Raw genomic sequence first — 15,245 nt, 5'->3', positions numbered from 1 at the left:
TGCCCTGGAGGAAAATTCCTTCCCGACCCCAAATATGGCGATCAGCTAAACCCTGAGCATATGGGCAAGATTCATCAGCCAGATACTACAGAAAATTCTTTCCCGGGTAACTTGGATCTTACCCCATCTAAAAACCCATCACAGGCCATTGGGCCTATTTACCATGAATATTTAATTACCAAAACCATGTTATCCCATCATACCATCTCCTCCATAAACTTATCGAGTTTAATCTTAAAGCAAGATAGATCTTTTGCCCCCACTACTTCCCTCGGAAGGCTATTCCAAAACTTCACTCCTCTGATGGTTAGAAACCTTCGTCTAATTTCTAATCTAAATTTCCTAGTGGCCAGTTTATATCCATTTGTTCTTGTGTCCACATTGGTACTGAGTTTAAATAATTCCTCTCCCTCTCTGGTATTTATCCCTCTGATATATTTATAGAGAGCAATCATATCTCCCCTCAACCTTCTTTTAGTTAGGCTAAACAAGCCAAGCTCCCTGAGTCTCCTTTCATAAGACAAGTTTTCCATTCCTCGGATCATCCTAGTAGCCCTTCTCTGTACCTGTTCCAGTTTGAATTCATCCTTCTTAAACATGGGAGACCAGAACTGCACACAGTATTCCAGGTGAGGTCTCACCCGTGCCTTATATAACGGTACTAAAACCTCCTTATCCCTACTGGAAATACCTCTCCTGATGCATCCCAAGACGACATTAGCTTTTTTCACAGCCATATCACATTGGCAGCTCATAGTCATCCTATGATCAACCAATACTCCAAGGTCCTTTTCCTCCTCCGTTACTTCTAGTTGATGCGTCCCTAGCTTATAACTAAAATTCTTGTTATTAATCCCTAAATGCATGACCTTACACTTCTCACTATTAAATTTCATCCTATTCCTATTACTCCAGTTTACAAGGTCATCCAGATCCTCCTGTAGGGTATCCCTGTCCTTCTCTAAATTAGCAATACCTCCCAGCTTTGTATCATCTGCAAACTTTATTAGCACACTCCCACTTTTTGTGCCGAGGTCAGTAATAAAAAGATTAAATAAGATTGGTCCCAAAACTGATCCTTGAGGAACTCCACTGGTAACCTCCCTCCAACTTGACAGTTCACCTTTCAGTAGGACCCGTTGTAGTCTCCCCTTTAACCAATTCCCTATCCACCTTTCAATTTTCCTATTGATGCCCATCTTATCCAATTTAACTAATAATTCCCCATGTGGCACAGTATCAAACGCCTTACTAAAATCTAAGTAAATTAGATCCACTGCGTTTCCTTTATCTAAAAAATCTGTTACTCTCTCAAAGAAGGAGATCAGGTTGGTTTGGCATTCTCTTTGCCTCTCTTTTCATACTGGGCCCCTTCACTTGTTTTCATCTCTTTTGGATTATCGGAGCATGGCTTTTATTGCATTTTAATTTGTTTTTATGCATCTGTGTAGCTCCCTGAGCAACTTGCTTTGTGGGGAGGGCTCTTCATAAATGTCACTTTATTCTTACGACTTTGACAAGGAAAGTAAGAGCTCACAGGATGTGAGGAGACACAGCTGTATGCAACATCATTTATTTCTTCTTACCGTTCACTGAAAGACACCACATTGATAACTGATTTTACAGTAAAAAACAAACGAAAAAGATATTTGGATGGGTGGCTGAACATCGTTATCTGTTATCGGGTTTAGTTTAACGCTTGCAGGTCTTTGGGATGTCTCAGACACAAGCAGCCCCTACATTTTCGAAGGTGAAAGAAGTTTAGCACTATAGCTTCCATTAAAGCCAATGAGAGTTGAGTAGCTAAATCTGCGTTCAACTCACAGGGAACTTAAGGGCTATAAGATGTCAATGACAAGGTCCGTTGGTGTAGTTATAGCCAACTTGGAAAACATAGGACTGAAAAGTATTAGGAGAAAGGCTAATCTGGTTCCTGGTAGCCTGGTTCCCAGGATTCCTGCATCTCATGAAGACAGAAATTCCTTGCCATCTTACAATTTCAAATCCCAAACTGCAGCTCTCATGTCTGAAATAAAGACAGGGTAATGAAAAGGTATGGTACAGCAGGTTTGCCAGCCTCTCACTACAGTGTCTGCAGCCTTAGAAAACATTATTAATGTGTGGGAACAAATGACAAGGTGTCATCTCACTTGAAGCTGTATTCTCTACAGTAATGGGGTGGGTTTTAAAAAAAAACCTGCTAGATGTAGATAGGCATATTAGAGTTACACAGTTCTTTATTTTTTAAACTGTGTCTCAGATTCCAACTTAGATTCAACCTTGCAAAATCCTGCTAGCCCAATCATCTGCTTCTTTAGATGGGCAAGTAAAATATAATTAGTACTTTTGTCATTATCATCAGTCATCATGAGACAAGGCAGATGGGCAGATTTTGTGCGTGAGCTGGTGCATTGTCATGGCAATTTGGAAGGAGTTATAGAGAGAGATAGAAGAACCGACAGGAAGAGAGATAATAGATTGGATTTTCAGACGCACTCAGCGGTGGCCTAAATGTGCTCCCATTAACATCAATGGCAATTAGCCAATGCTGACCACTTTTTAAAATCTCTCTCTCTCTGTCTCTCTCACTTACTCACACACACACACAAAATCAGCCAGATTCTGTTCCTAGTTACACCGGTGTGGATTCGGAATAATTGCTTTAAGTCAGGGGGATGTCTCCTGATTTATGTCCGTGCAACTGTTCTCAGACCATGACACCCAGTGTGTAGTAAAGGCAAGCTGATTTGGTTTATTTTGCAATAATTTCTTAGAAATTGAAAATATTCTGTCCTGCCACCTGAGGGACAGTTTTACTGTTCACGCACATTCAGTTTTTGCCTCTGTTCTTAGACTGCAAATAGGATACTAGCTATTGAGGGTGGTTTGTCTGATATGGATCGCTTGTAGGGGTTGGACTGACAGTACCGTACATTTCACATAAGCCTCTGAGCAGCCATCATATGGTAGCAGTTTTCCTTCCCTATCAAACTGCCTTATTTGAACTGATTACTTAGAAGTGAAGGGCTCCATATTCCATTAACCAAGCCCCAAATGTCTAGTCCCTTAATCTGATTTAAGAATCCATCTCAAGTGCATGCTAACTACTTTTATTTTTGAACGTAATGCTTCACCAAACCCCCACAGAGCTATCATGCTTTTTCTTTGCATTTCCTTCCCTGTCGTTGTTTATTACCAAGATGTTTGTGATGAACTGTGGCATCACAGAATGTATTGGGGAAGAGAGGAAGAGTCCTGTGGAAATCGATGCTTCTGTTTACACATATGGTTGCTTGGCAAACAACAATACTTAATTCTAGTAAAATATGCTTAATAGGCTTTCCTTGTGCATGTGACTGCTAGTGCTATTTTTATCGTAAATCGAGTGCTGGTGAAAGGTACAGGACTGACAGCCAGGGAGTGTGAAGCCTTCAGTTGATCTAGAGAATAGGTACAGCACAAGCAGACGCGGAGCACACTTTCCCTCACAGGCCCGCTTTATCCCTTTCCCCACCACTGAATCTTGCAGGGACCGCTCCTTTAAGTGTCAAGCAGTAGCTCAGCTTTCCAGCATGGAGCCTTAGCAGGTGGCTCCACTGACTTCAATGGAGCTATGGTGACTTGCACCAGTTACGGACCTGGGCCTCAGTGCCTACTTAGCCCTGAGTGTCTCTGCTGAGAATGGAACTGACGGCACCAGGTGCGGGGATAGAGTTTAGGGTTTAGGGAACAGGCCTGAGGCACCAAACTCATTTCACATAAGCCAAGAACAGCCGTCAGAGGGTAACAACCTTCACTCACTACCAGCTGAGTCTGAATGTGATGGGGTGACCAAGAGCGAGGTGAAAAATTCTGTATCCTATTATCAATCCCCGGAGATTTTCAGTTCTCCTTCTTTAAAAGAATCTGCTATCTTGAGCTTCATCTTTTCTATTCAAATAGCTTTTAAAACAACAAGCCATACTCTGAGCTGGTGTAAATCTGTGTCACTTCATTGAAATCAGCAGAACTTCACAGAGGTCCACAAGCAGGGGATCTGGCCACTTGGATGTGTCTCATGCGCCTTGTCACTGTGCTCTCAAATCTCCCTTTCCTTTCTGCAGATGGCTTGGTGGACTGTATGGACCCAGATTGCTGCTTGCAGCCTTTGTGCCATGTTAACCCACTGTGCCTGGGCTCACCTGACCCCCTGGATATCATACAGGAGACTCAAACCCCCACATCCCAACAGAACTTGCACTCTTTCTATGATCGAATCAAGTTCCTGATTGGCAAGGACAGCACTCACATCATCGCGGGAGAGAATCCATTTGATGGAGGGTAAGTGTTTGGGGGGATTTTAAACAAGAATTAAAGCTCAAGTCCTATGTTCCCAGTCAGAGGTGGAATGGGGAATTGTGTGCAATGAAATACTAATAAAGAACAGCAGAAAGATGCAGGAGACAAACACTATGTCATTACTAACATCCCACATGCCTGCCTATGGAAAATAGATATCTGAAGAATTTCATAACTAATATAAAGCTGCTGACTGTCCTCCCAGGGGTAAGGCACATACAGATTGAGAAATTAAAGGGACAGAGCCATTTTTCTGCACTATCAAATCCATACCCTCTCTATTCAGCTTTTCATTATACTCTTTCTTGTAATGGTAAGACTCTGTTGGCTCCGCTAATCTTTGTAGAGTAGTGGAATTAATTTACTCTGTTCATTCTATGTCTTTATTAGTTAGCCGTTTTTAGGAAACCTTTTTATCTCCCATCTTACATTTATCCCCAGGGTGTATTCCATGGGTCAGAATCCACTTGTGGATTCTGTGAGACAGCGCACAGTTGGCCTCAGAATTAATTCAGAAGTGTGTTCCCTTTAGACTACATGCCCATGCCCCACCTTGGGTGAAAGTGGTTTTCCCACTCGGAATGTGCTCTCTAGCACCAAGCTTCCTTTGCAGTCACTTAAGCTTCCGCGTGCTCTGCCACAGTAGTGCACAAAGACACTTCTTTCCTGTGCAAATGGCCCAAGTTGCTTTCTTCACAAAGCAGCCAGTGAATGAGTGCCACTAATCCAGTTTGGTCCATGGTTTGACTTCCCTTGTTCAAACAAATATAGTTTTCCAAGAGTGCTCTGCAACAGTGACCTGAAAACGGCAATCCCAAGTTGACAGACTCAGATTCCCTCCCATCTCAGTTACAGAGAGGAGGAGCTGTAACTAGAGTTACAGCCTCATGTTACATCTGACTATTAAAGGCCTCCAAAGAGCTTGAAAAGGTCCTGCAGCATAGAGAAGGCCTGATATTTCTCATGTAAAAAGTAAAGCAGAAAGCAGGTTGAAGTTTTTTAATGCTGAGACATTCATCATCATGAGAAGTAGGGAACAGCAAGAATCTGCAGTTCATGCCCCAAATCAGCAAAGTGAATGCCTAATTTTAAGCACCTGAATAGTTCTGTTGAAGTCCTGGGACGACTTGTGCTTACAGTAAAGCACATGCTTAAGTACCTTGCTGAATTCTTGATAATTCAGTGATCATTCACTATGTGTTGAGTTCTGTCTTTCAGAAGCTTCATGCTGAGCTATGGGAAGGGTTCTAGACATCGCTGATCAAACTTGGCAGTGTCAGAATTTAAATTCAATCTGATTAATTATCCCTTATGTTCAGCTTTCCCAGAGAAAGTAGCTGTGCCATGGAAATGCGTTGGAATTGTAAACACCTAACTTGGCATGCTCATAGGGCCAATTCAATACTTGCAATTTCAACAGCCACCATAGGCTCTGTTGAAGCTGATCCAAGGTTATTCCATGGATCAGCTGACAAAAGGATATTGCCCTCGGTACCCCATGCTCACCACCCTCTGTGACTCTCTGCAATGGTCCTGGAAGCTGACCTCAGACATGAGCCTCTTAAAAGTACATCAGTGTCAGTGAGTCGGCTTGATATGCTGATGTCCATGATTTGACTCTCTGCCAAACCCAAGAAGGCTACCTACAGGGCTTTGGATTAAAGCCAAGCAATCATTATGTAGCAAACAATGTTATATTTATCAGTCTTCACAAGACTGTAAATTTTATAGCTGGATACTAAATAGTGCAGACTCTTGCCTAAGTGTTAGTTTAACAGATTCTCGACTGTCAGATACCAGGATTCTTAGTTATTGCAATAAAAAGCATGTACCAGAACATGGAATAAATTTATACTAGAAATTTCATTTTCAAGATGATATTTTTGGGGTAGCATTTCTCAAGCCTGAGCTGTCAATCAGGAGCCTTATTATAGGGGAATCTGAGATCAGATCATGTATAACAACATTTTTAAGGACAGGAAGATTTGTTATATGTAGATCCAACATCGTGTCTCTGTTTAATGAGCTTTCCCAACGACAACTGAAGAACTGTCGGATTCTACCGTCCATATATTACAATGCAATTTGTGTGTGTTCTTTAAGAGCCTACTCTGTTTTCAGTAACAAGCAGATATTCCAGGAATTACTCATGTCGCCCATTCATATAATGGGTGAAGCTGCCCAATAGTGTACTGGTATGACGAGAGCGAAATTCACTTCTATGCCCCAGTACAAGATCTATGTTACTGCTTAAGTGCCACTTAATTCCTTAAAAACAGGGCTTAAATGGTTCATAGGCTTTGTGCTGGCTCTCTTCTCTGCTCAGGAGTGGATTTCATCTTGAAGTATTTAAATATCCTACAATTGAAAGATCTGAGCTCAAAAGAGACATCTGCCACCCAAAAGGCTGAGGTTTCATACATGCCTGGCACATAAAGCTCTTCCTCTGCTAGAACAGGGAATGCAAAGATTAAAATTAGTGGGACAGGTTTCATAACTGATTATTTTTCGTTTATAACATTGGAACTGGTAAATTGGCCTTCCTGTTTAATCTACTTTCAGCATGAAGAGCTCTGCAATTACATCAGTTATTTATGACATTTTGCTATTCTTTAAATATCAACAGTGGGTGATTATCAATAAATATGGACTGCAGACATGCCATTTCCAGCTGTGATATCACATCTCACACATTAAACAGCCTTGAGCTTAGCATAGGAGCTCGCTAAGGAAAATCCATGTGCTGCAGAAAGTGATGTTAGTGGCTCAGTAGGTGGGTACTTTTTCCTCTGAGCAAGTGCCAGGCCAGTGCCCCAGCATGATATCAGGGACACTTGTGAAACTGAGCTGCTGGAGATGCTGTTATTCTGATGAGATGTAAAACTCGGGTCCTGAGCCCTTGTGGTCATTTAGGATCCTATGGCACTTTTCCCAGGAGAGGGGGGATATTCTGGACTAACTGGATACTCGCTATCCTGAAGTTTTGGATGCTGTTGCTGTGTGCTGTTTAAAGCTATCGCTTGTCACCCCAGAGGTGGCAACTCTTGAGCACTGCACTATCAGTAATTCCTACCCAGAGAAAATGTGTGTGGTCAGTAAAGTGTTCTGGGATCCACTCCACAGGGCTGATAGAGGGACACGCATGTGCACACCATTTATCATTAACATTCAGAAAACAGAACACAGATTCTTGTTGTTGAATCTTCCCCGCGGCTTGTGTCCAGTGTGAGATTGGCAGATAATAATCTTGCTGCTATCCATGAGACTGCTTGCAGAGGAAAGTAATGCTTAGCGTGAGCCAGGGTGGTAGCATTTGTTCCTAAGCGGTGACATATGTAGCCATTTCCTTTTTCCCTTTCACGGCCATACCCTGCCCGCACAATGGGGATGGGTGGGGAGAGGGTGCAGCGAGTCTGTCTGCTGCACTGGAGGTGATCAGAATTCTGGCCCCTGTTTTACCTTCTGCACTATCCAGGTAACTCCCATTTCAGTGTAGGAGGTACTCGGATCCTGCATGGGGGAGGTTAGCACCCCTGGAGTGCAGAGCAGGGGGAATTGGCAGCAGTGGGCATCCCAACAGGAGCAGGGTGGGGAGTGGGTCAAAGCTGAGGGTGGGGGTGTCCTCAGCGGCCTTTAAAAGTATGCTGCAGTTGCTGTTTCTGTGTGCACTCCATGCCTTCAGTGCCCAGGAGAAGGCATTCTGCCCGCCTGCTTTTGCCCTCCATGGGGAGAATGCCTCCAGCCCCTGTGGCTAGTGTGATGCCCCTCTGTGGCCCTCCCACTAACGCGGCAGCAGCTTCTAAAGCCACAATCTAGCCCTCACTGTCTATTTATTGCTTGAGTTTGTATGTAATGCTGTTGTTGGAAGGGAGGTGTTTATTATCCCTGGTGGAACCGTATCAGCACAGTACGTTTGCATTTCCTACATGGCCTGTGCAGAAGTGGCAGCAGAATGAAATATATGACAGAATATCTATACAATACATCCCCTGGGCTTTAAAGACTTGGCTTAGCTAGAACAGCAGTGCAGATCATCTAATGGAGTACAAATAAACGAATATCTCATGACCGCTAGCCTTTGAGTGAATTTATTATTGAATTACACTCTAGCTTTTTAAGAACAAGCTGAGCTGACAAGCCACCTCATCACCGCAAAAGGGGGAGAGAAAAAAGGACAGTGATAAATTACCTTGATGGATAAAGGTAAAGACCGTGTCTCCTCCAAAATACCAGCAATTATATAGTGTTCATGTCTGGGTTAAAAAAAAACAAAAAAACCACTGCCTATATTGAAATGAATGTTTATGATGATAAAGCAAGTAGCTAAATTAAATTCGGAATGCACAGAATGTCTTTTTGCATCGTTTTGATGAACAGATAACAAGTACTCTTCTGCCACTTGATCATTCTTGTATTGATTTCAAAACCACTTACTTTTGCTGTTTGCTTTGTATCTTTAAGCCGTTCTTAGTTGTCCATCACCATAAGGAGCAGTGCAAGATGCACTGATGTCAAGTTGTTGACTTTCAAGTGGGACACCTGATATCCTTGTTCTCTCTTGAGGGACAGTGTCAGACAGTAGTCTAAATTCATGGCCCGCGGAGTCTCTTATGGCAAGTGTCAGCATAGGACTAAGCTACCTCCGGAAGCCAGGCATAGAACAGACTTTCTTCTATAGTGTGTTTTAAAAGATCTCAGAGTGTTTTGAAAGAGTGGCTGCTTTTGACCCCCTGATGGATTATGGCACAGCTATCATGTAAAGCCATGATACTGTGCTGTCAGTATAATTAATTTTCCATGAACTCACCGTAATTTTATGGCCAGCTCTGCTACTGATTCCTGATATAACCTGAGGCTAATCACGTCACCTCTCTATGCCTCAGTTTCCCCATCTATTCAATGGGGATAACAACATGTACCTATCCTAGAGGAGTGTTTGAGGCAAAGTTAGTAAATGGTTATAAAAGCATGTTGAGTTCTTGAGGTGGAAGGTACTACATAAATGGAACAGTTTGGTATTTTATAAAATATAGTGTATGTTTTTTATTTTTTTATTTTTTTTACTTTGCAGAATCAAACCCTATCTCATACATTATCTAGAGCTAAAGCCAGTCAGCTGATCCTGGCCAGAAGGCAACAGAATGTGGAAGGGTTGGGGACTTAGTGCCATCCAAATCTCGTAGTTTAAGCCTTTCAGCTCAGTTCTCAGGGATTTAAAATGCAGATCTGCATGGTGCTTTCATAATACCCTTGGAAGGGGGCATTTGTTTGCCTTCTCGGTGTCTTTCTATGTCGGGTGATAGTCAGCTGCCCAGACAAACATGTAGGCCTTGTCTTCACTGTTAAAAAAGGTGTATTTGGGGGATGGGGGGGGGTGTAACTTAACACAGGGGAGCTATTCTGAGGTAAAAGCATAGCGAAGACCAGGCACTTTAGTTTTACTATGAGGTAACTAGGCAAAGTTAGCCTGAGGTAGGGATTTACTTTACCTACTTTACCTGGTGGTAAAACTAAGGTGCCTTGCCTTCACCGTGTTTTCGCTATGGAATAGCTTCCAGGGGTTTGTTACCGTGTGGTAAAAAATGCATCTTTTATAGCACTCAGGATAAAGCCTGATATAGGAGCCTGAAATTAAAGTGATCAATGCAGTCCCCAAGTTCACAATCTTGTGTAGTAATGACATCTCCACACTACCTTCTGTTGTTCTGGCTTTAATTGAAATATTGTAGTTAGGCCTCTTTGCCTCTGGAAGAGCTTGATGTGGACACAAAACAAAGTGATGATGCAGTGATGCATCCACGAGCTGGCTTCTGCCTGAGGTCAATTTTACCATCTGCAGGAGACGGATGCAACAGAGAAGATTGTGAGGTTCTGCTGATAATCCCTGATGTCAGCTGATCCAACACATGGCTTTGGATTGGCTCCAGGAGGCCCGTCACTTCTCAGAGCTGTGTATGTTGGTCTGTAGTAGAATACCATACATGTGATGGAACTAATGAAATACAGCCACCTCTTGGGTGAAACACAGAAGCTGTTAACAGAGCACAGAAACTCTGTGTAAACCAGGGATCGGCACATGGCCCATCAGGGAACGCTGCTGGCGGGCCCGGACGGTTTGCTTACCTGCAGCATCTGCAGGTTCGGCCAATCACAGCTCCCACTGGCTCCGGTTCACCATTCCAGGCCAATAGGGGCTGCGGGAAGCGGCGGCCAGCACATCCCTCAGCCCACGCCACTTCCCGTAACCCCCATTGTCCTGGAACGGTGAACCGCAGCCAGTGGAAGCTGCAATTGGCCAAACCTACGGACGCTGCAGGTAACAAACCGGCCTGGCCCGCCAGCGGATTTCCCTGATGGGCCGCGTGCCAAAGATTGGTGATCCCTGCTATAGACAGTTTAGGACAGGGTTTGAAGAAGAATACCTTATCTATTTGAACTGCATCATTATCATTAATAGGTTTGAATAAACCTTGATATAGATCTATTCAGTGTGCTTAATGGAGGGTGTGACAGAGCTCCAACCTTGTCCCCCTGAGTCCCACGCTTCCAGGCGGTTTATGCTAGATTCAGAGGCTCACTGCAACCCTCCAGGTAGGCCTTCTCTCTCTAGGGCCAGGGTTGCAGTCTACTGAGCCCTTTTCATCATAAGCCAGCAAGGAGGTTGATGAGAGAATTCCCAGTCTCTATTGCTCTTACAGCCTTATACCAAAACAGTTTAGCCTCCTGTCCTGACAGGGGCCTGTTTTCCCCTCCCAGGAGGTGTTTCTGTAGTGGTGGGTTGGGGGGCAGGAACCCGGTCCCACCCTCCACTCCGGGTTCCAGCCCAGGGACCCTAATGGCAGCAGCTGTTGGCAGCCGACCTTTCACTGCCTGCCAGAGTTTCTACATTTCCCTGGGCCACTTCCCCAAAGCTCTCCCGCTTGAGGGTGTCTTCATTACTCAGCCCTTCAGCCACACTTCCTCTCCTCTGGCCCCCTGGCACTCCTCAGCCTGACTGGAGTGAGCCCTTTTATAGTATCAGAAGGGCCCTTAATTAGAGTCAGGTGTTCACATTAACTTAGTGGTCTCACCTGACTCTTTGCAGGTTAATTGGAGTCAGGTGTTCTCATTAGCCTGGAGCAGCCCCTGCTCTGGTCAGTCAGGGAACAGAAAACTGCTAATCCAGTGGCCAGTATATCTGCCTTCTACTACTCTGTTGTTGTATACTCTGGTTTCTCTTCAGATCGTATAAATCTTTCGCCTTTTACTACTCTGTTGTACACAACTGGCCTGGGTCTATCACAAGGGTCATGGTGTGTCTAATATGTTTCATATTATTATAATATAATATAATAATAATAATATAGTTTCCTATCCCTAGCCTTGAGATTAAGGAGACATTTTTATGTTTTAGGAAAATACAAGAGGTTTTTACACCATCTCCTTGTCACCTTCTTTTATTGCTTTCTGCTTAAGTGGCCTCTTTAATAACTAAAGATCATGTTTTCTGAAACTGAAAAGAACAAAGAAGAGGTCAGAAGGCTCAAAATAGCTTCTTTTACTTTGGTAATATTCCTCTTAAGCAAAGATAGAGCGTACTTTTAAAAAATCCTCTCTCCTCTCCAGAGGACAATAGCAGTATGTGCCTTTGACTTCAGCCTTCCTTTTGACTTAAAAATGTAGAGTATGGTGACATTTCATGCCATTGTGATTTTTAAATGTCAATATAACTAATTCTATGCCATAAGCTACGGCAAAAATATACAGGTAGTAGAAGGATTCATGTACATGAAAACAGGGCTGAAGTTCCAATCCTTTTGTAAGTTTCTTTCCATAACTTTGATAAAATGATCCATACCATGATCATTGCCCATTTGCAGATTCCTTAATTGAATTCAATGTGCATGGAGTCATCAAAAACAAATCCTGTGATATGATGGACATATCCAGTCAGTATTGGGATACAATTTGCATCCAAAGATTACAAAGTATTGGATACTTATTACCAATGATCCTTTGATTATTCTCCTGGGGTTTCCTAATGGAATTGGTTATATTCAAAGATCTGAAGAATTAAGATCTCATCTGCTAGTCACTGGTAAACTACTGATAGCCTTTCAGTGGGGAAAGAAAACTAGTTCAAAACTAGAGGACAAGTTAAAAAAAATATGGGAGCTGCTTGTCATGGAAAAATTAATGGATCAATTACATACCCAGCAAAATAAGCGTAGGACAAATAAATATCGGGTTACCATTTATTCAATACTCAGACTATATTGGCTCCACTCACCTGTCCAATTTTTTTAATATTAGTGTTTAATAGATGTGCCTGATTTGATAAATATGAGTAGAGTCAGTAGTTCCATTCAATTTAATAAAATTGCCAGAAACATCTTCTGGATGGTTTAAAGAGACTCCCTCTCTATTATGGTAATTCTTGGCTAAATAAAAAGATTTGATTATTCTCTGGCCCCATAATGTCTTGTGGAACAAAAAGAAACCATGCTAACTGTTGTAAGGATTGTCATTTTGTTTGTGACATTTACATGGCAATGATTTTTAAACCTGCTAAAACTTCCTAAATAAATAAATCACTATAATACAACACCCTCCCCCCTGAAAAATCTATATATTTTCTTGATCTACTCTCTTCATAAGTCCCACAACTCAAAATTGTATCACTACAATGCTAGCAAACAGCCTGTAGACAGTTTAATAATCTTTTTTCTGCAGTGCCCACAAGAAGTGAGCTAATTACATCATTAATGTTTAAACAATGTGTTCTTCCTTCTGTGTGCCCCATTGAGTCCTTCTATCACTGTGTCTGTCTTGTGCAGACTGTGAGCAGGAACTGCCTTTAGTTTGTGTCTTGTACAGCATTGAGCACCTTGCCGGAGCTTTCTAAGAGCTTACTAATAACTATTAGTAATACTAATTATAATATCTGTGAGATCAGGTAAGCAAATTCTTCCACAATTTGATTTCACAAGCCTCATGAGACGTGGCATAAGAATAAGCATATCATTCATTTTTTAGATTTACTGCACTATGAAGTTGTTACTTCTCATAGAAATAATGGCTTGCAGAACCACATTTTTGTAGGGTATGAAATTAACCTAACTCATCATTATATGCAAAAATAGCTTGCACCATAAGAGCTACTAAAACCCTCTGCAGGGCTAAGAACCTAAACCCCTCATTATCTTTCCACTTACACAAGTGTAAATCAGGAGCAACTCCTCTTAGAGGTGCACTGGTGTAAATGAGAGGAGAGTCAGCTTTTAAATCTTTTTGATCTAAGGCATTACCGAAAGCAACGAATTCCCCTTAGACTTTACATCATAGCATAACATAACTTTATTTTGTGTAGCACTTTCTATGCAAACTGTGTCCAAAAGTACTTTTTCAGGGTAGAGTAGCATAGTAGGAGTTAAATATTATCTAATTGCACAAGTCACTGCTAGTGTAACAGTCTTCTCTTAATTTCCTGTATTGTGGGATATCTTTCCTATATCCTGCTGCCTCATCTGCTCTTCTTCTCATTACCAATCTCATCTGAAAAGTCATTTTTCCCTGGAAATGGTGATTTGATGAGGCAGAGTGATCCAAGATATTATAGATGGCAGGAGGAGCAGCAGAAGCTTCTCCTTCCAACAGCAGCCAAATCGTTTGGCAGATCAGAGAGGAGGGTGTGCTTCCAGAAGGAAGAGAGCGAGCCTGGATTTGATAAATAGGACCAATCTAATAGGGATTCTATAACCAACAAGGCAGTTTAGAACAAAATCCTGACATCAAAGGAGTCTAAGTGGAGTTGTTCTGTGGAGGTGGTTTTGTGATCATGGGGTTTTTACAAGTGGAAAGTGTACAGCTGTTACCTCACATAAATGTTATTTTGTTACTAAACTGGCATGCACCGAAGGTGCCTTTTCAATTTTGGAGAATTACAGATATGAATAGCTTACTGGCAATATTGCCAGTAGAATGGTGGCCAGTGGTGTTGGAGAAGATCTTTGTCAACTGAGAATGACTAATAACTAGTCCTATAAATTCTACGGTGTAAGTCTGCATTGAGCAGAATGATGGCAGAAATACATAACGCAGGGCTTGAAAAGCTGGGCACTTGCTAGCCAGGGAACTAAACCTACACACCAGAGGTAAATACAAAAGGAGTTCAGGAGAGCTGGTATCTTCTCAAAGAGACAATATTAAAGTGCAACAGCAAACTATCCCAATGCAAAGGAAAGAAGGGAAGAATAAGTAACAGGCCAATGTGGCTACACTAGGAGCTCTTTAATGACCTAAAAATTAAAAAGGAATCATACAAAAAGGGGAAACATGGATAAATTGCTAAGGATGAATAGAAAAGAATAGCACAATCATGTAAGGACAAATATAGAAAAGCAAAACACAAAATGAATTACACCTAGCCAGGGACATAAAAGGCAGTAAGGTGAATTGTAACTAGATACTTAACACAATTAATATTAACAGTAGGAAGGAACACAAGCCAAAATAGGGAAAGACCAAGTTAAAGAATATTTAGATAAGTCAGATGTATTCAAGTTGACAGGGCCTCATCACATTCATCCTAGAGTACTTCAGGAACTAGCTGAAGCAATCTCAGAACCGTTTGTGATTATCTGTGAGAACTCTTGGAGGGTGGGTGAGGTCCCAGAGGACTAAAGAATGGCAGACATGTACTATCTTTAAAAGAGGGAAGCAAAGAGGACCTGGAAAATTATAAACCAGTCAGCCTAACTTTGATACCTGGAAAGATACTGGAACAAATTATTAAACAATCAATTTATAAGCACCTGGAGGATAAGAGGGTGACAAGTAATAGCTATCATGGATTTGTCAAGAACAGATCATGCCAAACCAACCTAATTTCCTTCTTTGACAGGGTTACTGGCCTAGTGCATGCGGGG

The 15,245-nt window shown here is 42.1% G+C and overlaps 1 protein-coding gene across 1 annotated transcript in view; it reads left to right on the top strand.

Annotated features, from left to right (window-relative positions):
* Positions 1-15,245, top strand: part of TENM4 (teneurin transmembrane protein 4) — a 2,254,482-nt gene that overhangs the window by 2,131,287 nt on the left and 107,950 nt on the right. The window contains exon 23 of the mRNA XM_084644861.1: positions 4,104-4,320. Coding sequence (XP_084500987.1) covers positions 4,104-4,320 — 217 coding nt within the window. The remainder of the gene's footprint in view (positions 1-4,103; positions 4,321-15,245) is intronic.

The sequence above is a fragment of the Lepidochelys olivacea genome, assembly GCF_965140295.1.
Source record: "Lepidochelys olivacea isolate rLepOli2 genome assembly, chromosome: 1".
Taxonomy (NCBI): Eukaryota; Metazoa; Chordata; order Testudines; family Cheloniidae; genus Lepidochelys; species Lepidochelys olivacea.
This window is presented reverse-complemented; position numbering and strand designations above follow the sequence as displayed.